At 48.0% G+C, this 25,355-nt stretch overlaps 10 protein-coding genes and 2 non-coding genes across 12 annotated transcripts; 8 read left to right on the top strand and 4 right to left on the bottom strand.

Annotated features, from left to right (window-relative positions):
• Nucleotides 1-103: 103 nt before the first annotated feature.
• Nucleotides 104-859, bottom strand: FOIG_15758 (uncharacterized protein; the record flags this gene model as incomplete). The annotated part of the gene is made up of 2 exons (XM_031217146.1): nt 104-351; nt 763-859. 2 exons carry the CDS (start codon nt 857-859, stop codon nt 104-106), a joined length of 345 nt encoding a protein of 114 aa, XP_031053167.1.
• Nucleotides 860-1,284: 425 nt separating this feature from the next.
• Nucleotides 1,285-1,550, top strand: FOIG_15759 (uncharacterized protein; the record flags this gene model as incomplete). The annotated part of the gene is made up of 2 exons (XM_031217147.1): nt 1,285-1,306; nt 1,405-1,550. The coding sequence occupies 2 exons, from the start codon at nt 1,285-1,287 to the stop codon at nt 1,548-1,550; spliced, it is 168 nt and encodes a 55-aa protein (XP_031053168.1).
• Nucleotides 1,551-2,345: 795 nt separating this feature from the next.
• FOIG_15760 (uncharacterized protein) lies at nt 2,346-3,749 on the top strand (the record flags this gene model as incomplete). The annotated part of the gene is made up of 1 exon (XM_031217148.1): nt 2,346-3,749. One exon carries the CDS (start codon nt 2,346-2,348, stop codon nt 3,747-3,749), a length of 1,404 nt encoding a protein of 467 aa, XP_031053169.1.
• Nucleotides 3,750-4,212: 463 nt separating this feature from the next.
• Nucleotides 4,213-5,706, top strand: FOIG_15761 (uncharacterized protein; the record flags this gene model as incomplete). Its single annotated transcript, XM_031217149.1, has 1 exon — nt 4,213-5,706. One exon carries the CDS (start codon nt 4,213-4,215, stop codon nt 5,704-5,706), a length of 1,494 nt encoding a protein of 497 aa, XP_031053170.1.
• A 965-nt stretch (nt 5,707-6,671) lies between these two features.
• On the bottom strand, nt 6,672-7,851 carry FOIG_15762 (uncharacterized protein; the record flags this gene model as incomplete). The annotated part of the gene is made up of 5 exons (XM_031217150.1): nt 6,672-6,904; nt 6,959-7,026; nt 7,081-7,457; nt 7,513-7,617; nt 7,678-7,851. The coding sequence occupies 5 exons, from the start codon at nt 7,849-7,851 to the stop codon at nt 6,672-6,674; spliced, it is 957 nt and encodes a 318-aa protein (XP_031053171.1).
• A 635-nt stretch (nt 7,852-8,486) lies between these two features.
• Nucleotides 8,487-10,850, top strand: FOIG_15763 (uncharacterized protein). Its single transcript, XM_031217151.1, has 2 exons — nt 8,487-8,843; nt 8,897-10,850. Exons 1-2 carry the CDS (start codon nt 8,531-8,533, stop codon nt 10,660-10,662), a joined length of 2,079 nt encoding a protein of 692 aa, XP_031053172.1. The 5' UTR covers nt 8,487-8,530; the 3' UTR covers nt 10,663-10,850.
• A 2,830-nt stretch (nt 10,851-13,680) lies between these two features.
• Nucleotides 13,681-15,975, top strand: FOIG_15764 (uncharacterized protein; the record flags this gene model as incomplete). Its single annotated transcript, XM_031217152.1, has 1 exon — nt 13,681-15,975. One exon carries the CDS (start codon nt 13,681-13,683, stop codon nt 15,973-15,975), a length of 2,295 nt encoding a protein of 764 aa, XP_031053173.1.
• A 705-nt stretch (nt 15,976-16,680) lies between these two features.
• Nucleotides 16,681-20,016, bottom strand: FOIG_15765 (uncharacterized protein). Its single transcript, XM_031217153.1, has 4 exons — nt 19,510-20,016; nt 19,006-19,459; nt 18,566-18,957; nt 16,681-18,513 (listed from the first exon to the last, which is right to left on the bottom strand). The coding sequence occupies exons 1-4, from the start codon at nt 19,630-19,632 to the stop codon at nt 18,085-18,087; spliced, it is 1,398 nt and encodes a 465-aa protein (XP_031053174.1). The 5' UTR covers nt 19,633-20,016; the 3' UTR covers nt 16,681-18,084.
• FOIG_15766 (dihydroorotate dehydrogenase (fumarate)) lies at nt 16,858-18,409 on the top strand. The gene has a single exon (XM_031217154.1). It carries the CDS (start codon nt 16,900-16,902, stop codon nt 17,905-17,907), a length of 1,008 nt encoding a protein of 335 aa, XP_031053175.1. The 5' UTR covers nt 16,858-16,899; the 3' UTR covers nt 17,908-18,409.
• A 2,209-nt stretch (nt 20,017-22,225) lies between the features above and the next one.
• FOIG_15767 (shikimate kinase) lies at nt 22,226-23,359 on the top strand. The gene is made up of 2 exons (XM_031217155.1): nt 22,226-22,639; nt 22,686-23,359. Exons 1-2 carry the CDS (start codon nt 22,490-22,492, stop codon nt 23,124-23,126), a joined length of 591 nt encoding a protein of 196 aa, XP_031053176.1. The 5' UTR covers nt 22,226-22,489; the 3' UTR covers nt 23,127-23,359.
• Nucleotides 23,360-23,658: 299 nt separating this feature from the next.
• Nucleotides 23,659-23,774, bottom strand: FOIG_15768. Its single transcript, XR_004093468.1, has one exon. It is a non-coding gene; the product is annotated as a 5S ribosomal RNA (ribosomal RNA).
• Nucleotides 23,775-24,176: 402 nt separating this feature from the next.
• Nucleotides 24,177-24,248, top strand: FOIG_15769. The gene has a single exon. It is a non-coding gene; the product is annotated as a tRNA-Gln (tRNA).
• The last annotated feature ends 1,107 nt before the right edge of the window (nt 24,249-25,355 follow it).

The following is a 25,355-nucleotide window of genomic DNA, read 5'->3' on the forward strand; positions in this document are numbered from 1 at the left end:
AGAGAATCGTGGGGGATTGAGTGTTTTGTGTCATAGTCTGAATGTGCATCTTTTGTGAGCCTCAAGCGCCTGGGCGCAGGTATCTATATCGATTGGTGTTGACCTATTCATTGAATAACGCTCGATGCTTGCTTGCTTGAGGAGATCCATGTTCAGAGCGTCTTGCGCGTGCGGTTGAATGTATCTCACCAGCCTGTGCTTCTGGTTCTGTGCGTTCTTTGTCTCTATTAGCATCCCTTCCTCCCATTTTGGCCTGTTCTTGCTTTCTCGTTCCCTCCCAGTAAATGGAATCTTCCAATCGCGGGCCCCTGGCCTGTTGGCTGTTCATCTCCGCCAAAGACTCAAAGCTCGCTGAACTTGATGGCTTTCACACTTTCACTTATCTTTGCTCGGCTTGCTGATGGCAGCTTGGACTCGGCAGATGTAGGATGGGTGGCCTTCGAAATGGGCGGCGGAAAATAAACTTTGGATCTCGATTCAGCATCAGAAGAGTGGCCGTGCTTCGGTTAAGCTGAGCTTGAAGGGGCACAGGGGCAGGCAACATTGTCGGAAGCGGCAAGTCGGTTTTGTTCTGACTGAAGGGACGAAAGAGAAGATGACGGAAGCAGAAGTGAATGTCTGAATGAGGAGTGCATTGTGCTTTTGGAGCCCAGATGGTGTCTCGGGGGTTGAAGCGGACGATGCGTTAGATGGGTGATCATGTTTGATGACTTGTTGACGATGATGAACGGGAGAGATGGAGAAGAGAAGATGAAGGCTCACCAGCACCAGCCTTAGAGAAGCGGAGGACGATGACGCAAGTACCACAGCTAGAGAAGGAGGGCATGTTCTTGGATGGGAAGAGCCCAACACGTGACATGGCTTCTGAAGCGGTTGCCTTCTCTCGGTAAGCAAATTGAACCCGCCGCAATCTTTACTGCCCTGCGCTGCCACAAGCACAAGCCAGCGCCCCAACTCCAGTTTTCTTCATCATAACAACCGACAGGGAGTGAGATCACTGGGCGATGTAGTTGCTGCTATCACATCTCGTTGAGCTCCTCGCATCTCTGAACATTTGGGCCGACACAAGTCTTGGCTCTGAGTAAAATTCTTTCTAGCTTGATTGGCTGGCATTGATATGTCCAAACTTCACCTCTTCCGTGCGTATATCATCACTAGGCTCGTTCTGTGTTGATTGAAACATTGCTGACACTGACTGCTTCTGGCATTTAGCCAACAATTCCAATCAAATGTAAGTCTTCTTTATGCATGGCGACTTGTTAACGTAGCTAATATGTTGTCTCCATGATCATCAACATTGGCGCCTGTAAGTCATTAACCCCTAATGATATCAACTAATATAGCTAACATGCGGCTAAAAGGGATCTTACGGCAATCTCGTAAGTTAGCTCCTATGTGTCTCAGCATCACCTTGCCTTATCGCCATTCCCTACGTTGTCGACCATCTGGGGCCTGCAGCAATCATTCCCAACGACCAACATGAACCTCTTGGACCCGTCCCCGACTTCACACACTATTTATTGATTCCAATCCCGTCGCCAGACGGCTAAGCGCTATTCGGTACTCCAACGTTCTGTCCATCAGCCGCCGGTCCCGCCTGCAGAATCGCCTCCATGGACTTACCTACAACCATGTCACAATACAACACCATCGACCCGCCCCCCGCTCAAATATGTCAAGAGACAAGCATTTTGAACACAATACTACCAGACGAATTGAAGCCTCAGATGCTCGAGGCGGGGGAGTCTCACAAGAGTTAAAACTAATCATTGTCTCAGGGCTACAACAATCAGTGACAGGTGGCTCTCATGTTCTCTTGTCAAAGTCTGATCTAAACTTGAGATCCATGTTATAGTTTACGATCATCTTATACAAGTTTAGGCAAGTTTTAGGCAAGTTCTAGGGCCAAATTCCCATGTGCTGTTCGCCAATCCCAGCAGAGGACCAATGGAATGATTTGCGTTGCACGACGTTCAACATAAACCCGCTTTTGAAACCTGAACAACCAGTTTGTACAAAGAATTGGGACAGAGCCTGGCGTCAGTGTTCCTGCTGCAATCTATCACGGGAGGATTTCGCTAATCCTGAAAAGTCTCTTTGTTAAGCCAACATCCACTGAATATGACTGTGGCGAACATCCGAACAGATTTCAGAACACGATCGAGTTATCAAGCGAGCTTTCTTGGCCCAAATCCTCCTCCACGTTGTCAACCTATATAAGGCCATCTTTCAGACTCTCCCAAAGATCTTTCCGAATCACCAACATCCGTCAGCTTATCACAGTCTCATTCCACGCGAACCACGTCAGAATTTACAGAAACATCTTCACCTCAACATCAACAACCATGTCGCACTCTTTCGAGATAAACGGAAATTCTCCTTTTCTCTTCCTCCCTGAGCATCTTCTCATTTCATTCTTGAACAAGGCCTCTTTCGATGGAGCCGATATTGATGAGATCATGAAGGAAGTCTTAGGCACTCGTAGATTGTTCCTTTCGGAACCACGTCATGAGTCCGAGATCTTGAAAAGCGTACTTCGCAAGGGGCAGTTCCCTTTCACGCTGAAAGGTTACTTCAAGTTTGGTTTCCAGCCTTGTTCCCAGTGGATGTCTGCGCAGAGTCGAGACCCAAACCGCGGCGAACAGTCAGTCATTGTCGGTTTTGCGGAGCGATATAAGTCTGAAGAGGATACAAAAGATGGTTTGAATATCTTGAAGTTATTTTTACAGCAAACACTCCAGGCTATCGGGGCTTCAGCTTCTGACCCGTTTCCACGACCCCCTATCGACCACTTGGTTGAGTGGATCAAATGGACCGCAGATGCATTGTTTGCTGATGAGTTTCGAGACGGCATCTGTGACATGATCAAGATGCTGTGCAAGAGGGGCGATGTAATTGATCTTTATCAAGATCGCTTTGGGGCCCAAGGTCATCCAGAGACAGCACCCGACAACGCAGTCGAGCTTGCAATGCAATCTTACTGCCCCAGCTCTCTCCTTGAGAACTTTCTCATGTATCGCCCAATTGGCGAAGGGCCACTGACCGCTAGGAGCAAGCTCTGGAGACGTTTCGGTTCTGATCTGCCTCGAGGAACGCATCGCGCTGTGTCAAACATGGAGTGGATCGTTGCTGGTATTCACACCCAGTTCTACGGCCGAAGGTTTGGTCCTTTCACTGGTTATGGTGAGAGACTCAAAGGATTTGATTACCCGGATGGTATTGCTGAAGTATACAAGATCAAGGCTTATTTGCTTTCGAACGACTACTGTACCGACAACACTGAAAGGGAGGCCCTAAACAATCTCTCTCAGGCGGTCACCAAGACCCAGGAGATGATGCCATTCACTGGTCGTCTGCATCATAGTGAGGAGAGCGAGAATGAAGGCTTATTCAGACTTTTCAGTGCTATATCATGCCTCGCTTCCGATTCTTACAAAACGGAATGCGAGAATCTGACTGAGGAGTTTGGCCCACGACGCCATCAATTCATCATCAATGATCGATTTGATCCTCGAATTGAATGGATGAAGTATACAGCCGACGTCAAAATTCCCGAGTTGCAGAGTGAACCTGGAAAGAAGTTTCGCGATGAGGCTCTCGACATCTGGCGACGCTTGATCATTGAGCGCGGCGACAGCCGTCGATGGTGGGATATTACGGAGCAGGGTAAGTGGTTCGTTCCTATTGAAGATGTCAAGTCTTCTCTCAGAGTCGCGAATCCATCTGCTGCAGATGCTATGGGTCTGTAAGTGTTTCTGCTTTGGGTTGTTTGGGTTTTTGGGGGAGAGCTTTGGTGTTTTCGCGTGGCCCCATGGCAGACGCTGGACGCTTTGCACTCGGGAGTCTTGAGTTTGTTGAGATCTAGTTGAATAAAAAGGTAAGTACATGGACCCAATTTTCGAATCGTACCGTTGTGAGGGAAATAAGATAGTGACCGCGATACTAACGTTGCAATAACCAGGATGTGAACCCCGCACAACAACCGCCGATCCCACTCAAAGTCGGGGAACCTTGATCATATCCTTCCTGATTGAGTATACGGAACCGACGCTTATCGGCCGGTCATGTTTCTCCATGAATATTGAGCGAATCTCGGTGCGGCTCTACAATTGAAGTCCGGATCCTTCCGTTGCGCTGACTCGGTATAAAAGATCGACAGCGAGGCTTCTTCATGTTTTCCCTCCTCCAAGGTTCTCTGCTCAATCATCGATCATGAGGTCCTCTTTGTCTCAGGTGGCAACAGCCAGCATCCTTCTGGCTTCAGGTGTCAATTCTCTCGCCGTCGCGCATCCTCACTCCTTGCGAAGCGACACGCCTGATGAGTCCCCGGCTCTCAAGATTCCGGGATTGCCTCTTCCTAACGCGACGAAGTCCTACTGGCAAGATCCTCCTCACCGCATCGCCAACCTCCGCACTACGAAGGATCTGCCGACAGAGAAGACCTTTGACTATGTCATCATTGGTTCCGGTATCTCAGGTGCTGCTACAGCACACAAGCTGTTGGATCGCGACTCAAGCCTATCAATTCTGATGATTGAAGCGCGAACTGCAGCTTCAGGCGCGACTGGTCGTAATGGAGGTCATTGCAAACCTGGTGACTACAATGGTGTGAAGGCATGGGTCGAGACATATGGCGAGGATGATGCTCTTCGAATCGCCAACATGGAGCAGGATTGTGTCGACGACGTGCGCGATTTCGTCCGCTCACACAACGTTTCAAGCGATTTCACAGACGTCGAGACCGCCAGTCTGTACTGGACTGATGATTCGTTCAAGACAGCCGTTGAGTCAATTGAGTTTCAGCATGAGCTTGAGAAGCGCCGGCCCAATGACGTTCCCAAGAACAAGAGGACTATCTGGAAGGGCCAGGATGCTCGCGATTACTGGGGATGGCCTGAGATCGTTGGAGCTGTGACCTTCAAAGCTCATACTCAGAACCCATACCATACCGTTTGTGGGATGCTTGAGTACAGTCTTGAGAAAGGCCTCAATCTACAGACAAACACCATGGCGCTGAGCCTCAACCAGCTCGGCAAGAAGACCAAGGCTGGAGCAAGATGGGAAGTCAAGACGAACCGAGGAACCGTCAAGAGCAAACAAGTCGTCCTCGCTACCAACGGCTTCACCCCGGCTCTTCACCCCGGCATCGCAAGCACCAACTTCACCATGCCTGTCCGCAATCAAGTCTCCGCCGTAACGCCTTCTGCCAACACGACCGACAACAAGGTCTTTCGACGAAGCAACAGCGTTCCCGATCTCCACAGCGGCAACGTCTACATCGCCGCTCAACCCCCAGGCGCCAAAAACGCCGGCAGTGTTGTAATTGGCGGGTCAACACAAATGTCCCCCACGCGCGAACGCTACATCACGGACGATACCGCCATCAACGACCAGATCGCATACGTTCTACACGGCGCAGCGCGAACGGTCTATGGTTATGAGAATTGGGGCGGTTCAACGAAGGTCATTCGGGACTGGACGGGTATTGTGTGCGAGACACCGGATGGGTTTCCTCTGGTCGGGGAGGTTCCGGCTGAGGATGGATTGTGGGCTATCGTTTGTATGAACGGGCATGGGATGGCGTGGGCTTATAGGAGTGCTGAGGCGCTTGTTGATATGATGACCGAGGGAAAAACGCCGAAGTGGTTTCCTGAGCAGTTCAAGGCGCAGCGAGCGTGGGAGGTTCAGAGTAACGAGGAGCTGTAAATATTGAAAAGAAATAAAAAAAATTGAGAGATATTTGTTTGGTCAGAGCACGAGCAAAGTGAGGTCGCATGCTCAGTGAAAGCGAAACGTTGCTTGCCCAATGATCGATGTTCGGGGGGTAAATGGATTGCATTCGATGCAAGAAAGTTTTCAAGATACAGCCATAACCACGAGCAGTTATAGCAATATACTGATCAAGCAAGCAAGCTGTCTGAAGTGTATGAATAATATGAGCTGTGGAATGCCAGATGCCACTCGGAGGTGAACTAGCCACGTAAGTACTGTGTACCCTCTCATCTCGGGTATTACGATGAAACACGGTAATGCGCCAGCCACGAGATACTGATCTACCAAGTAAAAAAAACACCCGGTTCTACAATTCTTAGTGGATACCAGATGGATGGTGTGAAATGCTTGGATCGATGTAGATCACAAATCTTCCAGGTACAAGTGCTAGGACCAAAACCGGGTTGTTGGCGTGCAGGGGGAGGTAAATCTTGTTGCTGGCAATGACATTTCTTTGACCGCAGGGCAAGCAAAGTTGAACATTATTAGTCAAGTTTTATCTGTTGTGGCTTCTTCTGTTGGTATCTGTTAGTGTTGCAAGAATACGAGTGAAATAAACAATCCCCATAATTTTCAGCATGAGGAGAAAACAGCTACATAAAACAGGCACTGGGGAAGTTATCTCTCAATAGTATCTTGGTGCATCTGGTACAATAGATCACTCATCTCAGCAACGAGCGTCAAATTGGCCCTCCTACCATGCCCAACTCGGCTACCGATAAGCCCCCAGTCGACAGCATTGACCTTCCTAGCATGACGAAGAACTACAGAACACAATTGCAGCAATGCGCACCCTGTTAGTTCGGGCAGGCTAAATGGACTGTTAATTTATTAATGCCGGTAAGTACAAAATCTCCGACGACTTTGGCGGTGATAGATATTCCTAGTGCTGTAGACTTTTATTGGACGACGTGAATGCTTCCTATGGTGTCGGCGATCTTGCCGGCTGTTCCGTTTCCCGTCGAATCCGGGGTGACCTTGGCATCTCCTTTCCTCTTTCTCCTCTTCGACATCTCCGTTGAATCGAAATGAAACCGGCTGCTGACGAGCTTGTGTAGAGTGGAGAGCGAGGCGGACACAATTCCAATTCCTGATTCAACAATAGGCCAAATTACAATGTTTGCGACGTTATCTATTTCATTGTTAGATAGGCAAACAAGTAGAGGGTGTGAGCAAGGATACTAACACAGATAATTCGGGATAGTAGTGTAATACTTTACATAGGGAAGTCGGATTATAGTACAGAGTGATGCCCTGTCAACGTTAGCGCACACCGTTAAGCATTCAAAAGGCAACAACAAAACTCACAAAGCGGCCGATCCCAGAACAGCACTGACGCCAATCTTTGTCGCTAATTTCATGTTGGATTTGTAGAGCATAAAGATAGGCAAGATAGCACAGATCCAATCTGTCACGACTGCACCAGCAGATACAAGATAGCCGAGGCTTGCAATGACTACTGTTGGTGCACATGTTCCTGTATGGCCCCAAGCGGTAGAAATAGGCTGGCAGATGAGGAACACCCCGATAATAACGACGCTTGTAGATAATATGGCAAATGTGAGGGTGCACCAGATGATAATACGATGTGTTTTGATCACGGCGATGCGGAGAAGGGTGACGCAAATGGAGCTTTTGAGAAACAGCAACGAGAAGCAGTATGTGACTTGGAAGCACCAGAGGAACTGAATACACGTGGGTAAGCCACTGCTCTTTTTGGCAATAACTCACAATGCATACCTTTCGTCCATCATTCTGCAGATAGGCATTTAAATTCTCGTCTTTCGTACCAAGGCCGGCAAAAACACTTCGCGCAACAATACCGCTCACAGCGACATATAGCATCTGAGGTAAAGGTGTATCAGTATTGTACCTTGATTTATCACATAACGGATTTTCGCTTACCCAACCGATCAGCATGAGACCATAATCGACGTCAAAAAGATGGTGTTTTAACCGAGGGTAATATCTCAGAATAAGGATAGTTGATGTCGGAATGAGAAAGAAAATGCCCACTGCAAGGAGAGTACGGCCAAGAGATGTTGGCTCTACCGACGTTGCGGTTGCATCGATGGCCATAATATGGTGGAGAGCAGGCAAGATAAGATCTCAAAAATGATCGACTGGTCATTTTGGAGAAATGCACCCGGTTTTGCAAGGCAGAGTTGCTCCTTCTAGCGACGTGACTCGACCGCAGCTTGGCCTCACTCCACACAAGTGGCTTCGTATTCGAACGAATCGTTGGGAGGCATCGCAGATTTGTCTCTGATTACTGCATCTAGAGACGCGGGACAATTGGGGTCGTGGTAAGAGACGTCATGAATGCAGCGTGCTTTTGCTGGTTGACTTGTCATCCCTCACGAGCTGCCGTCTCGTGAGTTTCTGTTGGCCAGGCTTGAGGCCTGCACCGCACAGCGCAATGGCTGCGTCCAAACAATGAGTTTTATTATCATTAGGAAAACTGTTACGACTCAGCGGTCATAGATCTAACTGGTTACCAAATGAAAATGAACTCAGCGGTTACGTCACGCGGACCTTATACAACCTCAGCAATCAGCCAGCCATGGTTTTACGCGACCAGACACCGCCAACCTGTGAGCCACCGTAGTTGTAGAGAAGGTGGCTGTGCAACTAGGCAGACTGGAAGCTCAAGCCACAGCCCCTCATTAACCAGGATGATAGATAAGAAAAAAGCTCACTGTTGTTCTTGTTCAACTTGACGGAGACTCTCCAAACTATCCAACTTATTCAAAACGTCATGGCTTCTTTGCCATCAAGGCTTTGCACTCTTTGCGAAGGCATATTTAAAGGGGAGCTCCCAGACAGTCGCCAGTGGCTTTCACATCACAAGAGAGCGGACCTCCTGGCCGCATCGCATCATGGCTGCTTTATCTGCCGAACCGTCGTGAAGAGCCGCTCTTGGGATGCATTTCCTGAGCAGGCTTGGGATACTTTTCAGTATCATATTTTATACGAGCGAGGCCAATCTGGCCTTGAATTTCAAGGATTGACTATTCGTCCATCGTTGAATACAGGAGCAAGATGGAGTTTCAGAAACGAAACCCTCGGCCGTAGGATTTGCAGACACAGCAGAAACAATTAAATATTCTGATCTATGCAACAGGTGGAAAACAATCATCCGACTTCTATACTCCACGGACGGATCCTTTTGGCTCTGATCTTCCTCAAAAGTGGATCCAAGACTGTATCGACAATCATACAATATGCAACCAGGGTGATCTGTCATATCGCCCGACAAGATTATTGGAGATTATCGATTCCAAACGGCTGAGACTTGTAGAGACTTCCACAAGCTCGACTGGGCCATACGTCTCCTTCTCTCACTGTTGGGGCAACCAGGAGATGCTTATGCTGAAAGCCGAGAATCTTGACCAGTTTCGCACCGGGATTCCAGTGGAAGACCTCCCTAAAAAGTATCAAGAAGCGATTAACTTCTCTTCTCGTCTTAATATTCATTTTATATGGATCGACTCGCTCTGCATTATTCAGGATGATGGAGAAGACTGGCAACGCGAGGCTATTACTATGAAGAAAGTCTATGGTTGTTCCTTACTCAATATATGCTCCGCCGCAGCCGCGGACGTTAACGGCGAAAGCTTTCGCGGAAGGGATCCGGGTATAATGGAAGCTCTGTTCTTTACTTCATCTTGGGATGGTGAGGAGCGAAAAAGCGTCTACCTTGAGTACGACACGATGTGGGACGATATCCTGAACTCCCCATTAAGGAAGAGAGCATGGGTCTTTCAAGAGTGGTACCTATCTCCTCGATCACTCATCCTCGCCCATAGCCAATTATGGTGGCACTGTCGAAAAAGGGTAGCTTGCGAGCAACACCCGGAAAACCACTGGAATGGAAGGTCTATTGAAGGAATGAAAGACAACAAACCAAAAGCAAAACCGTGGCTCTCAGGTGCCCAAATCTGGGAGACATATGTCCGAGAGTACGTTGGGACCCGTCTAACCCAAGAGTCCGACCGGCTCATTGCATTTGCGGGAGTTGCTCAGGGATTTGGCCAGTCTCAGAAAGAGATACATGATCAGTATGACCCAGAGAACATTAGACCCGACCTGCTTGTTGATGGATCTTCCAAGATATTTGATCAGTATCTGGCTGGATTATGGCGCTCGCATTTGCCTCAAGCTCTGTGTTGGGGAACTGATAACACCTTCACCAGATCAATGCGAACGTCCGCATACACGGCCCCTTCTTGGTCTTGGGCTTCTATGACAGGTCCTATTCAGCTAGCGGGCCTCGCACCATTTGCTAACGACACTTTTGTCTCCGTTGAATCCGTTTGGCTCAAGCACGCCGATGAGAGCCACAGTACAGGTCTTATCCATGGCGGATATATCAAGCTCCGAGGGCATCTTATCGGACCACTTACTTTGGAACACCAGGAGTTGCCAAAGGTTAGCTCCAAAGGCCGCATTGAAGTTGACGATGCTACAAAATACCTGCCCAAAGTTACTGACGGTGGTAATTTCGACACCTGGGGTGGTGTCTTATATCCCGATGAAATGACACAAGACACGTCTGATAGGATAGTTCCCTTACTATCCTATTTGGACAACCTCACTCCAGGTCTCTGTGAAAGGGGTATCATCGACAATGCATCGAGAAAGACTAAGCGATTGGAAGAAGCCAAGGGTCGTTACTTTTGCTTACCTGTTGTGCGGGATGAGTGTTTTGTGAAGAATGGGCGTTTTCTCTTTGAGGATTCGTTTGAAACTCTCTACTGCCTTGCTTTGTTTCAACCTACACATCAAGATACCGTTTTCCATCGTATTGGGATGATAAGGTTCGAGAAGGAGATACCGAGTGAGCAGTTTGAAGGTACTTATGCTAAAACTACAATTACGATATTATAAGATTAGTGATTAGTATTACCAGAACCTCGCAGGTCAGGCAATTCAATATAGTTTGGACATCTTGCTACCTGTTCTCCTAACAAAGGCTGATACACAGAAAACTATTCCAGGTTTCCGAGTCCCCTACAAACATATCTCTGGTGTGCCATGCAAGAACATACGGGATAAATTCATCGAAGCCTTGAACGTCTGGATCGAAGCTCCAGCTGAGAAGATAATTCTGTTGAAAGAAGTAACCAACATACTTCACAATTCGTCACTGATGTGAGTTGCCGAGTTACCCGCCTATCGTAGCCCTTTGCTCAAATCAAGCCACAGAACTAGACATAAAGCACTTAGATTATTTTCAAGGTTATAATAGTATGTCAAAGCTGCTTGCTCTTGCAAACTCCTCCAATGCAATTATACGTTGGGTTTTCTTAGTTATATAATAATAGAAAGGGGTATCTTAGATAGCCCAATGACCAACCATGACAAAAACATATAATCATACAATATCTAAATGCTAGTACCTGCCTCTTTCTAATAGCAATACCACTACATCGAATCTAACCCATCGTAGCTTTAGTTCTATGTCAGGCTCTTTTCAGCCAATATCTCTACGGCTCTTCGCTCACTTATCGCTAGGTCAAGGGCTCTTTGTCCTCCCTTGTCTGGAATATAGTTGTCCGCGCCTTCCTGCAAAAGAAGTCTCACTACTGCCTCATGCCTATTCTTTGCTGCCCAATGTAGTGCCGTCCTCTGCTGGTTGTCTTGCAGGTTGACATCTGCCCATAGTCCACTAGCAGGGCCGTTGCAAGATAGTGCCCGTTATAAGCCGCTAGATGTAGCATCGTTTGTCCGTAAGCATCCTGCGTCTGAATGCAGGAGCACTTATTTTGTAATAACAGCTCGGCAACACACCAATGTCCTCCCAAAGCCGCCCATTGAAGCGCGGTTTATCCATTTGTCTCCAGCATCGACATCTGCTCTATGATCTAGTAGTGTTTGTACGGGGTCACGGTGTCCATCGATGGCCGTCAATTGCAATGGAGCCCGTCCTTGATTATCTTGATTGTTGATATCTGCTCCCTTCTCTATCAGAAGTCTAGATTATTCTATTTGTCCAGCCGACGCCGCGTATTCCAGCGCTGTTTGCTGATGGCAGTTGGCCATGTTGACATCAGCCCCCTCCTCTATAAGCAGCCTAGAGGTCTTCATGTCCAAGCTCCATCGCTAAAAGCAATGGAGTCTGTTTGAGGCAGTTGGTTATATCGATATCGGCTCATTTTTTCATGAGTAACTTGGAGAGTGTTTTATGCCCCGAGCTCGCAACCACATGTAGTGGAGCTTGCTGGTAACGGTCAGTTGTGTTAACATCTGTCCCTTTCTCTATGAGCAATCTTGACACAGCCTCATGCCATTATATCATCAGCCATTATAGTTACACATAGCTGAGATTAAAGAAGGTTAAAGTCAACGATTGGGCTATGCAGATCTAACTATGCATGTTTAAATTAACAGCAAGCCAAAATGTTCTTATGTCAGCAGTCAACTAGGACAGGATTAATGGCTCACACTGTCCCCTTAAGTTAATTTTTCCTTGGCAATAGATGTTAGTTAGCTGTTAGGATAGACGTCCTATCGCCTAGTCGTGCAAACAAGAAATTACATAAATCTGGGCTATGACCTATCTCTCTGCCTTAACAGAGAGGGGAAGATGCGCGACTTTTGCTCCCGAGCTAGAGAACACCACCATTAACGATAAGATGCAATGACCAGTGAGGCTACCTATTCATGAGCCTGTAGTGCAGGTAGCCTGGTAGGCATTAGATTACACCTGCTTCTACAATCACCTACTCTGTGCAAGCGCACGCTGCCCAGCAGACCCGCAAACTCCTAAGGACCTTCATGACCTTACCATGACCTTACCATGACCGTTATAACGACGAATGTCGGCAGCAAGCTAGTCTCTGGCCTCAGAGCCTGCTGGATTAAGGACTTGGGCTCTCAATCTCTAGTAGCTGCTATCTGGGATAGCCTCTATCTGTAGGGGAGGAGTGGACAAGCTTGGTTATATGACCGTACATGATCTCAACTAGTGGAGCCACAGGGACGGATTTACAATCACCAGCTAACGCTTGTACTCGCTGGCTTTTTATCTCTTCAAGGGAGTCCAATAACGAGGCTTGATATCTGGGATATCTAGTGTTTAAAGGTTAGAGGGACTGCTGTCGGACCAGCCCCTATAAGGCCTTTTACCATGTATATATTAATAATTGTCATAGCTAGACAGCCTCTTGCACGCCCATTGCCCGTTGTGAGGCTGGTAAGTCTTATCCCGCCTCACCCCCTCTCGCGGCGTTTAAAAGAAGAAGAATCGATTAACAATTTGCTTAAAACAATTAAAACTTAATCCACAGACGAGATAAGAATACAGGCCTGCTCTGACCGAATTTGCATGGCGTTGTTCTATTATAGACCTTGGTTAAGTCTTGTTTCGAGTAGTTTGTTATTTTCCGAACTCGCTCATTAACCCCGACTTTATACAACCATACAAAGGAGACACCGATCTACCAGGGCACTGTCCTGTTTTATGTCTGTATTACAAATAATTCATTTTACCCTTGTCTGGAGGGTGATGATTGTATGCAAGAAACACCAATGATGGGCCCAATAAAGACTCTACGATCTTGATGCAAGTGAGATGTAGAGACAGATCATACAGACTTAATTTTTCAAGTCCGACCCTGAGTCCGACCCTGAGTCCGAGCTGGCCTATCAAACATCAAGTCTCGGAATAAAGCCCACCTATATTCGCCCTGGTCATGACAGAGAGGTACCTCATTGGCCAGTCTCTTGACCCCTGCGAGCGCAACGTCCATAAGCCCATTTGTCTAGAGTGCGAAGTTCAAAGAGAAGCAATTGTGCACTTTCAATGGCAAACACCCCATGTTTCTCTTCCTCTCTCTCTTTACATTTTTACCGTCCCTTCACACTCTCTTTTCTCTCTCTTTAATTAAGACTAAGGCTGCTCTCATGGCCGAGTTTCGCAACGTCGAGATGCACACATCACAACAGCACGGCATAACACACGCTACAGGCTACCCCAAGGGAGCATCCGTCGGATACAATGACCACGATTCCAGTATCAAAGAATCAGGTCGACCTGACCTGCAGGAAAAGTCAGCTCAGTCCGCCTTCAATATCGTCGAGACCCCTATGCGATCTGCAACAACCTTCTTTGTCCCGCCGCAGCAGCAGCGCGATCAACGATGGTGGCACAGAATTGGCCGCCCTGGAATAATTACCCTCACATTTGGTACGGGTGTTACATTCTTTTGTACCGCACTCCTTATCTTCCTCTGGAACGGCGCCGACAGAGCAAGAAGTGGCCATCATCGTGCCAAATTTTGGGACGACATCGTATTCAACGGCTGGGCAACACAGCTAGTCACCATCTGCTCTGCTGGCATACGAGTGTCGATTGGTTTTCAGATTGGCCTTGCCGCTGCTGCAATGGCAGCCGTTATCCTCGAGACTTCAGGTAGTCGTTTCTGTGATACAGCGATGCTGTCTATCCAGAGAGCCTCAAGCTCTAGCGCCGGCCCGTTGGGTCTCCTCCCCACGGCTTGGAGGCACTTCTTTGCAGGTCGCGCCTCGGGACTTCTTTATCTTCTAGTTCTTGCTCTAACGGTCGTCATTGCATTAATATCAACCCTCACCTCGACTATCCTCCTCTTCGATCTCGGCGAAGGCCAGATCTCGGCTCCGATAACCACTGCTATCAGAGCTGTTGGCTTCGATACAGCAGACAGCTCTGCTTACAGCAGCATTGCGTACTGGAGATCCAGGCCTCTAGCCCATTGGCGATTTGCCGAGACCCGTCCTGCCGAGATGGAGACACCACTTCGCATCGAGAATGCTGTCGATACAGGAGACGTCTATCGCGCAATTCTGCCGTATGACAAGGCATCGGACAGAACTACTCTCGAGTATTATCATGGTCCTGCTGTTGTTATCAATCAGCGAACTGCTTGTTTCCCACCAACTTTCATCAATACTTCAATCCAGTGGGACACAGGTGAAAGGACAGGGATCAACGGCTTGTATCTAAACGCTACATTCGCCGTCGAAAACCAGACTGACTTCCTTGGTGAGGAGCTAAGCAAGCCTGTACAGGTATATTGCAAGCTACACAACATCTGGAATGACACCAAAACGTCGACGAACTGGCCAACTGCCTTGTGCAACGAGCTTGCGATGGTGGAAGTGTCCTCGAAAAACGTTACGATGAATCCGCTATCTGGTTGGTCATATGGCTTTAGATATGTTACCCTCGTAAACTCTGGTGAAGTGCTGAATGGGCGTTTTGAGTCAGGCATGGGTAGTGCAATCCCGCCTGACCTTCAAAAGGAGTTGAATAATTTGACATATCGGACAGACGGGCCATGGACATTAGCCCAGACAGCTAATGGGACTGAGGTGTTAAACGCCACTATGTGTTTCATCAGCCAGAATCTGCCTCACAAGTTCAACGTCACTATGACCGGGAAAGCCGTCGCTTCAGAACCTACGTTCTTGACGGAGTTGTCAAGCCTTACAGTCCTAAGGAACGATACAGGTGTTCTCAGACAACTTGGCGTTGGTATCTCTCCAGACAATACCACGGGACGCGGCACCTTGAATCTCGAAGTCCACTCAGGGCCAGACCTTTGGATGGAGCTCGACGGAGAAGTATCGATACAGTCTGCGTACTTGGAGCTTTGGGTCACACTGGTTGAATTTTCCACTCTCGGTGGCTGGAGCCTCGCAGGCAACATTGTGTTCAATGACCTCACCACTACGGTCATTTGGGCGACGCATCCAGAGCATGCAGCTATGTTCCAGAAAATCCTCCATGAGACCGGCAACCCAGCACTAGCCCTGCAAGCAGTTATGTTCCGTGTTTATCAGATGTTATACTACGACTGGCTTCCCATCTTCGAACCTACACACGAGGTTACCACTATCAATGCCCAGAACGTCGTCGTCCCACAACAGTGGACTGGTTTCATCATTGCCATAACTATTCTCATTATGCACTTTATCCTGACAGCTCTTACCTTGGTGCTGTTTGCAAAGCGAACTCAATCATCCCTTCTGGGCAATGCTTGGCAGGCTGTTTCACAGTTGGTCTCTCCCGAGACACAGGATATCATACGCGCAGCTGGTAGCGAGGGCATGAAGGATAGACAGGTTGAGGCGTTGGCGAGATCAGCGGGCAGAAACAGAGAGGTTTATGCTTTGGCAAGCGGTGTTGATAATGGTAGGATTGAGTTGTGTGTGCGTTAGAGATAGAATCCTGGGGAGCGCAATTGTGTAGTCCGCCAATAGACAGACAAATCGATACCTTGATTTTGTTTCATTCTCTCTCTTCATAGGTCTCTCAAAGGTTCCCTTGTGTACTTCCTTCCTAAAGGCTATACCTTCTTTTCACCTTTATACATAGTTGAAATAGTTTACCCAGAGAACAAGTTTACTTAAAATACTCCAAAGAAGCTTAACTCCAACCTATAGCCTAATTCGTTGCCTTTTTAAGCCTTCTTTTCACTGCAAGGAAGCAAAGATGAATTTGGCACAGCCGTGACTTCCTCCGTCGTCATTGGCAATTACCAATATGTGACCAAAATAACGGCACTGACACAGCATATGTCAAGATGATCGCAGAGCTAACCAAGACTTGAGTCCAACTCCCAGTACTCACCAAAGACTGCAGCCTGTGCCGATGAATTTTACGAGGGTATTTCCAGGCACAGGTCTATATACTTTATTAGCAAAGCCATACCAATTATAAGTCAGCCGGTATTAAGAAAAACTAATAAACTTTTAGGGGAAATAAACTAAGATATTAAATAAATATTTATAGATTTTTCTTAGCTATAAAAGTTACATCAAAAACTCTAAGCTATTAATAAATCTTATAACTTCTTAAAAGTATTATTCCTCCCCTAATAGCTAAGGATAAGGCTATTTACTTCAGGTTATGTAAGAGGTAATGTCACGGAGTGTTGGCTGCATTACCTGAGATACCTCCTTTTCTGTGCGATTTGACCATAAGAAAAGGTAATCTTGATGGCCCACAAGTACCCAGCCATGCCTTAGCGACGAGAGGTCTGCTTCGTGATTACATAATACGATTCTTATCATCACCAACGCCAGTCTCCAGCCCCTCATCTTCATCCTCATTCCTCAACCGCTTCCTTCAAAGTGACAACAATGGCGCCACCTCAATTGACGATTAACCCACCTTTACTAAACTCGGCAACTCCATGGGCCACCGACATCAACGATCTTCTGGCAATCGCTTCATCCCCTTCGACAGGCGCTATCACGACCCGCACATCGCTTATCAATGGCTTCGGCCATCAACATGAGCAGCACCAATACCTCTTCTTCAACCCTGCAACTGCAGCCCCCAATCAAGGCACTTCTTCCAACCAGATTCCACCAAAGGGCCACACAGAAGATGCAATGGCAAGCTTGAATAACCTGGGCTACAGTCCCATCAAGCTCGATGGGTATCTCGGCTTCTTATCAGAGATTGCTCGTCGCCTTCCCCAATTGCGAAAGACTTTCATCATCAGTGTTACGGGCTCCCCCGAGGACATACAACAAAGCTATGCGCGCATCGAGGTCGCGTCGAAGACCCTTCCTTTCCCTCTGGCTATGGAGGTCAACTTGAGCTGTCCAAACATCCCAGGCGCTCCACCGCCTGCGTATGGGGGCGCTGCTCTCAAGAAATATCTGGATCTACTTCCGAAGGATCCTTCTGTGCCCATTGGTATCAAGACGCCGCCTTATACCCACCATGGACAGTTTGCAACCTTGATTGAAACCTTGCTACCAGCTGCATCGTCTCTAAGCTTCATCACCGCCACCAACACTCTCGGGTCGTGTCTCATTCTTGAAAACGACAAGCTAGACCCCCAATTACCAGGTACTGGCGTCGGTGGCATGGCCGGTCCACCTCTTCACCCGCTTGCTCTCGGTAACGTGTCAATGTTGAGAAAGATGCTTGACCAAGTCCCGGAACTGAGTCATATAAAGATCATCGGCGTTGGTGGAGTCCGTGACGGGGACGGTTATCGAAGGATGAGGAGCGTTGGAGCTTATGCCGTAGCGGTGGGGACAGGTTTGGGGAAGCAAGGACCAGGGGTGTTTGAGAGAATTGAAAGAGATTTGAAGGGGGAGTGGAGAGTGAGTTTCTTGAAGGAGAAGCTGTGAGTGGCCAAACCGTAAAGGGGTAATGTCTGATCTCCGTAACTTTGAGAGTGACGTTGAAGAGACTGTTCATGTGTTCACGAGACGCGGTTGGCCATTGTTTGAACTCTATCAACGCTTGCATTTAACATCTCTAAAACATCTATAATTACGTCTAAACATCTATCCTCCCTGAACCCTCTAAGAAGAGTTGGAGTTATCGGCACAAGACCAAGCGGCAGAACCGCCGCTCACGTTGTAAGAGTCGATAATACCCTTGATGGAACCATAAGTACCACCGACCATTAGGAAGGTACCGAGAACAATAACAAAGATACACCAGCTGACCATCATGGTCCACTTGGTAGTGCGCTGAGACTTGTCCTTGCCCTCAGCCCAGTGGTCGTAGAGCCAGAGGCAGCCAAAGAGCTGCATGCACTGCAGTGTTCCGAGAAGAGCGCCGACGAGAGAGACGAGACCGCCGAAGACGGGGATACCGGAGGCGATGACGTAGGCGATGATGGCCATGCCGAAAGTGCAGCTAAGCCAGACGGCCCAGTGGGTGAAGGAGTTGGCGGTAAGATGCTTGGAGCCTCGGAGGAGGCGAACGAAGGCGTACTTGGCGGGAACCTTCATAATGTTAGTACTTATTGTCACAAAACAGTGAGAAAGGCCAACTTACGTGAGTGTAGAGGGTAGCAGAGACAATGAGACCAGGAAGAGCCAGGCCGTAGCTGACCTTCTTGATAGTCTTTCCAGCAGATCCGAGAGCAGGGGAAGCGACGTAGGTACCGCAGTAGTAGTAGACAACAATGCCGACAACAATGTAAACGACAGTGACGACGCTCTGGCAAAGGATCAGAGCCTTCTTGTAGTGCTTGGGCTCTCGCATCTCAGCCGCGATAGGGAAGAAGACGGGAGTTCCGCAGTAGGCGAAAATGAAAGCGGCGATGGCGGACATGGCCTCAGCGAAGGTAGGGGTGTTGAAGAGCTTGTAGTCGGACTTCCAGACACCATCCTTAGGGGCGAGGTCGGGGCGGTCTTGAACACCAACGGCGATGGTGACGACGAAGACTGTGGTTTGTTAGAGATGTTTCTGTAGGAGTTGATGTTTAGACTTACTGGATGTGACGAGGGTGACGAGACCGACCCAAGCAAGCCAGCTGACTTTATCAAGCGTTCGAATAGACGCGGTGACAAAGGCGACAATACAAGCAACAGCCACAAAGACAGCAGTGCAAGTGCCATGCATACTCAAACTGTTCAAAGCGATCGAAATACCAAGCATAGCAGATCCCGCAATGCAAATCGTCAGAAGCGAGTACGAGATACCGTAAAACTCCTTTCCAAAGCGTCCAAACACAAGACCAGCTGCGTCATCGATGCCGTAGACCTCAGGATGTCGCTGCTTGAACCGTCCGACGATGTAGTCTGACCACGTTGTGATGACGGCGATGCACAGCATGCAGATGATGCCAGGGATGAGACCGAGGGCGTCGAAGGAGGCAGGGATTGACAGGACACCGAGACCGATTTGGGACTTCATCATCAGAACTGAAGTTCCGAGCCAACCAACCTGCTCCCATTAGCTGTGTCTTCTGGTGTTGTATGCATTAGGTGACGTACGTTTCGGTAGTTGGGACCATCTTCAGTGATTGTTCCAAAGACAGCATCGTTGGTGACACCGGCTTCTTCACCGTGATGCTTAGTAGGCTCAGGGGCCTGATTCTCCGAATCGTAATGGCTCATGATTGCAGTTCTTCCCTTTCACAAGTTGAACAAAGATGGATAGACAAGAGAAAGGGAACCCAAGAACTGGAGAGTCTGGGGCACGCTTATATATCTGAACCCCATCTCATCTGGGGTATTTGTTCCCACCCAACTACGTAAAAGAGTTTCGTTGGAACATTTGATCTGCTCTACCCCAAACTGACTCGCATCTCCGTTTATGGATCCTTGTGGATAACGTAAGAGATAGGGAGTTTTTGTCACGGTCCAGAAGTTGCAGTGCAAAGGCCCCATGGGGGCAGAAGATGCTGAGCGGGCCGAGTTTGTAGCTTATCTCGAACGGGTCAATCATTGACTCTTTTCACAATTCTGAGCCGAGAAATACCGTCCCTCGTCAAATTTTTCTGCAGAGTTTGTCCACACTTTTCCTCTTTTGTGAACGCGCACTAGACAGAGTCAGGTTAGCGGTTCCGCTTCTCCAATTCAGCTCGCGGCTATTCTCGCTCCAACTCGCGACTCCAACAAGCTTTCACAATCTCGCTGAACCCAAGACAAGGACTGTTTGTTCCTGGGGTGAAATCTCGGGGCCCCGGGTGGCAAGAGATGTTTTTTGTACGTAACAGACAGAGGAAGAAACGTGGTTATGGTATGATGGCAGTGTATGGTGATTTTTCCCCAAGTTTTTGAGCAAGAGAGTGAAAAGCTTGGTGCGGAGAAGGCGCAGGTTACTCCAAGTTTTTTGACGCCATATCCGCTGCTGCTGCTGCTGCTTGGCTCGGTTTGACATGGGAGATTGTGCAGATTTCGGCACTTGACGCCGTCTCCACTTGAGGCTGCGGTCGGCCCGAGACTCCTTCGCTGAGTCCAGTTCTTACGGCCGCAGAAGGGATCATCATCATCACGATGATCAGTATCGCTACCAACAAGAATCACAACATTATCTCTCCTCCTTGTTCAGTGAGTAAAGCTCAGTTCATGTTTATCTCACCATCCTTGAGAAACCCATAAAAGCTATGAACACCCATTCATCACCACATGTTTCCCATCCCCTTACCAGTGGAGTCATCCTCAACGCACGCACTTCTAGACCCAACGGCGTTTGTACGTAAAAGAAACCACTTGATATATAATAACTTTGACCACATGTTTTCTTGGCGATTGTCAATGATAAACAGCGCCCCATGGGGAATATGGAGTTGGTCTCCATTGCGACACGTCGTGACGGCCAAGATCTTCAGATCACTACGGAGTCTATTACATCTTCTTGGATCTTGATCAAGCTTGAATTGCGAAACTGAGAAAATAAAAATGTGGCTAGACCGAGTACAGGTTAAGCTTGTATTAGAAGTGAACTAAAATGATCGCCCCTTAAACCCAGGTTTATTGCCTCACCAAACCGAACGACCTACCCAACACAGAAAAGTCTGCTCCCTCCCTCAGGAAATGTCCCGTATTCTCCGTCGCATGATGTCGGTCTTACCGAGCCTGCAACCTCGGGTCCGCAGCCACACATGTCGAGATTTTTCTTTCTCCCCCTTCCAGAAATTTTCTCAAGCGGCGCTAGCTGGTCTTCTAGAACAACTTTGCTTTTGTCATTGGTTCGGGAAATGCCCGCCGTCGTGGCAGGGCGCGCCACATGCAAGGGCGCGATTTGATGACGATGTCGGACGTGATGCTACCCTAGAGAAGAAGAGACACGTGGAATTGATCAGCAGTGAATGTTTCTGCTTTGTTGTTACTCACATGGCTGTTGGTTGCATTCATGAGTCTACTGGAAGGTGATCGGCAGCGGTCATCTCTTGGCTTTGAACACCGAGCAACACAAAGGATTTGAACGGGTTAACGGAGATGAACGCCGTGTTATAGCAGGAATCACCCATCCAATCATATGCCCAGACTATAAGGCTGATCCAGCTCTTTGCTGTGCTCAAAAAGGCAATTACCCATCCTGTCCATTCGTATACCGCGCAGAGGCCAGCACTTCATATTATCCAGAGTAATAAATCCCTCGACGCATTGGTAATCACATAAATGAACGGCAGGATCTAGACTCTTGTTGGTAGTTTTTACGTCCACAGTGATAGATATGCTAACAAAATGGGCCGATTTCTCTTCTCCACTTACGTCCGTGACCCAGTTCTGTCAACGCTCCTTTTTTCTCCATGAAGAGCAAGGATATGGGCGCTTGTTATCAATCGTCTAGAATCTGACCTGAAACAGTGCTATCAGTGGTTATTTCCGATTGCAGAGGCATGCCAGACTGGTTGCTTCACCAGCTGTTGCGCGAGCGCGGCCTGTGCATTTCAGCATTGGGGGAGATTAAGCATGGAAGGAATGTTTCACGATACTGTTGCGTCAATCAGCTCGATTCAGCTGTGACGCTGCTGAGATGCGCGTTAAACGTGATGCATTGCGATGCCTCTTCAGGGTCGTGGATTGATGGCTGGTGTTCTCTCGGGTATCTCGGGCCCCGTACCAAAGATTGGGAAAAGGACAGAGATTTATGGAGATTGGAAATGAGTAATTCGGGTCCATTGATGGTCCGTGATGACAATGTCGATCAACGAGGGAGGGCGAAGTGATGTTTCAGAATGGCTGTCCTACCCTACGCCTTCATTGTGAATACGATCGTGGATTTGGCAACCGTCATGTTGGTGATTGGCGTGCCGTGGAGGAATTGGTATAGAAACTGATCGAAATGTGAGAAAATTGGATGACATGCGTAATGAATCAACGGTCTTGAGCAAAATCGGGGATCACTATGACGTCAAGTTAGTTCATCACCAAACTTGCTCTCAGCCATTCGAACATTGTGATAGTGCAACAGAAACATATTGCTTGACGTTGAATCACTCCTCAGCTTTCAGAAATCTACAAAATGAGTGATCTCAAGAGACCAGAAGTAAAGCCAGTGCCCAAAGGACACCGATGGATCCTTTTCGTCTCGGGCCCGACAGCATCCGGCAAGACTTCAGTCGCCAAGTTCATAGCAGAGAAGCTCGATCTCAAATTCGTCGAAGGCGATGATGCATGTAGCCCTCCCACATGAACTCGAATATACTAACCAGTTTCAGTTCCATCCAAAAACCAACATCGAGAAAATGAGCCACGGCCAACCCCTCACCGATCAAGACCGCTACGGCTGGCTGCAAGCTCTCCACGAACACGCCACTCACCATCCCATCGGTCCAGGAACAGAACATCTCGTCGTCACCTGCTCAGCACTTAAGCGCCAGTACCGTGATATGCTCCGCGAAGGATCTGATAAAGCCGGCGATTTGCGAGTGCACTTCTTACATCTTGATGCACCGGAAGAAGTGCTCACAAAACGAGCTGCTGCGAGGAAGGGACATTTTGCAGGACCTGCGCTTGTGCATAGCCAGTTTGAGGTTCTGGAGAGGCCGACGGAGGATGAGAAGGATGTTTTGATCGTCAGTGTTGATCAGTCGGTTGAGGATGTTCAGAGGGAGGCGTTGGAGAGAGTCAAGGAGCTGTTGGATGATGATCCTGAGTGATCAGACAGAGATCATTTGAAAACATGTTAGATTGTAAATAGCTGCGAGAACTTTCAACAGTGCAACTTGAAATTGCTTATGGTTTTGGGAGTCTTAGGCTTCGCAGTTTCAACCTCTTCCAAAGGCGAACTATCTACACAAGACTATATGAACCGCCACGCCTAACGTGTCTCCAAATTGCAATTGATAAACGAGGTTATAATAAGCTTTCCGACTCTCTGCCAATTGGATGCACAATGGCAGCATCCTATCAAAACTCAGATTGCTGTCAAGCCTTACAACCTCAGCCTGCAAGACGATTCAACCAACACTAAAACAACAACGCCTCACCTCAGTTTCCAACCGCCACCTCCCCAGGGCAGTAACCAAAAACAAATAATTCAACACCCCTAAAAAAGCTTCGATCAACCATTATATCATACCACGCTTGATTCATCCATTGCTATGCGCCAGAAACAAAGGGTGGTTATGTCGCTTTGCGATGGATGAATCACGCGTGATACGATATAAAGGTAGATTGAAGTTTGGCAAAAACATACAACAGCGGGGATTCGCTGGTCGTCACCGACCCAACTACTAATCCGCCGGTTAGTGGCTTGACTATGGGAGAGCAGACGGGATCCCGTATTTTCCACTACCTATGGTCGTATGTACCAGCCAAGTTGTGGTGTCAGCCTATATGCGGAAGCAGGATCGAATACCAGCGTCGCGCATCTCCAACAGCCGCCCGTTCGGTCCTCTGGCACAGTAGCGATGCCACCAAAACAAAGCTTGTATCTCGGATGCTCCACGCCGTTGTGACGTGCACCTCAAACGTTTCACACCGGAACAATAATTGAAATGATCAATTGTAAGGAAAGACATCCGCTATGGTGAGCGTGCCATGAAGCAGTTGAGCCGGTAACCGCACCTCCACAACGGCATAAACAAGATGGTTGCAAGCGATTTTGTGCGTGCAGTGCAGGTAGATCAGTAAAGCCGCGCGCTGTCGGATGCTGGGAACGCTGAGAAATTGGATTTGCGCCTGAAATCTGCACCAATTAGAACACTGGTTTCGTGGTCTAACGGTTATGACTGCGGATTCTGATTCCGCCAGCGAGGGTTCGACTCCCTCCGAGACCTATCCTTTTGCTCCTCAGCATATTGTCCCCTTTTTTGTTTTTTATTCTTGCCTTCATGAAAGATTATAACAAGATGAGCTCAAGAATTTTAATCCGGTATGTGATCTGGAGGATTTAAAAGCTCTAGTATTACTTGGCATAATTGCCATTCTGTACATGCTGACAATGCGAAGTGGACAATAATGATTGCAAGGAGAAGAACATATAAACGTTGGTGCTGGCGAGGATATGCTGTCCAAACAGATACCTGAAGTTTGGGTAGCTACACTTTGATGTAGAGAGCATCTTCAGGAGACCCAGACTACAGAGGATTGAGAACAAAGAGAACAAAGAATTCACAGGTGTTCCAATATTGATTACATAAAGAAATTCAACGGCCTTTAGTAGTAACTTGATCCAGATCTGGCTAGGCGATGAGCTCAATCAACCATGTTATGATCCCCAGGGTGAACATGCGTCAGCGAGTTGAGAATGCTTCACGTAGGCACTCGAGACCGTTCACATGCAGTAACGCAGGGCAAATGCCCATTGCTTGTAACTAGATTGGGATTTATGACGAACAGACCCTGGTTGCTTCGCTTCCTTCATTGTTCTTGGAGAAGATTGCTGGTGGTAGGGGGCACTAAGGATAGAGAACAACGCCGGGCCAGTTCTCCTCTCACTCCTTCAGCCCTTATAGCCCCTGAAAGCTTGGGGAATTGCTTCCAGTCTAGACTTGTTAGTCGTCTCAGAAATGAGGTGCAAGACAAGAAGGACACAAGTAGTTGCAGATGTTCTGTACCTTTCGAAGCTCAATCACACAAAAGGATTTCTCAAACAACGACCCGTACAACAGTTGGTGAAATTGATAAAGGGGACCTAACTGGAGATATGGCCAACAGTTGAGGCGGCAACTATTTTAAATTACCATATTGCGAGTTTCCGTGAAGGTGAAGACCACAACACTTTGAACCGTCTTCACTTGATAATTCTCTTCGCACAAGGAGCCTCTTCCCGGTACTCAAGGCATACCATCTCTCAATTACTGATTTCTCACACTGAACGGCTTCGGATGTTTTGATGTTGATCTGACGCAGCAAGATAGCCGTCCTGGTATGAGACTTGACGT

Source organism: Fusarium odoratissimum, assembly GCF_000260195.1.
Source record: "Fusarium odoratissimum NRRL 54006 unplaced genomic scaffold supercont1.58, whole genome shotgun sequence".
NCBI lineage: Eukaryota > Fungi > Ascomycota > Sordariomycetes > Hypocreales > Nectriaceae > Fusarium > Fusarium odoratissimum.

Coding starts and splice junctions, on each gene's coding strand:
- FOIG_15767 (XM_031217155.1), top strand. CDS start 22,490: ATGAGTGATCTCAAGAGACCAGAAGTAAAGCCAGTGCCCAAAGGACAC. Junction 22,640..22,685: donor AATTCGTCGAAGGCGATGAT/GCATGTAGCCCT, acceptor AACCAGTTTCAG/TTCCATCCAAAAACCAACAT.
- FOIG_15763 (XM_031217151.1), top strand. CDS start 8,531: ATGGCTTCTTTGCCATCAAGGCTTTGCACTCTTTGCGAAGGCATATTT. Junction 8,844..8,896: donor CAGAAACGAAACCCTCGGCC/GTAGGATTTGCA, acceptor TCTATGCAACAG/GTGGAAAACAATCATCCGAC.
- FOIG_15766 (XM_031217154.1), top strand. CDS start 16,900: ATGGCGCCACCTCAATTGACGATTAACCCACCTTTACTAAACTCGGCA.
- FOIG_15765 (XM_031217153.1), bottom strand. CDS start 19,632: ATGAGCCATTACGATTCGGAGAATCAGGCCCCTGAGCCTACTAAGCAT. Junction 18,958..19,005: donor CGTCACCCTCGTCACATCCA/GTAAGTCTAAAC, acceptor AACAAACCACAG/TCTTCGTCGTCACCATCGCC. Junction 18,514..18,565: donor CTGCTACCCTCTACACTCAC/GTAAGTTGGCCT, acceptor AACATTATGAAG/GTTCCCGCCAAGTACGCCTT.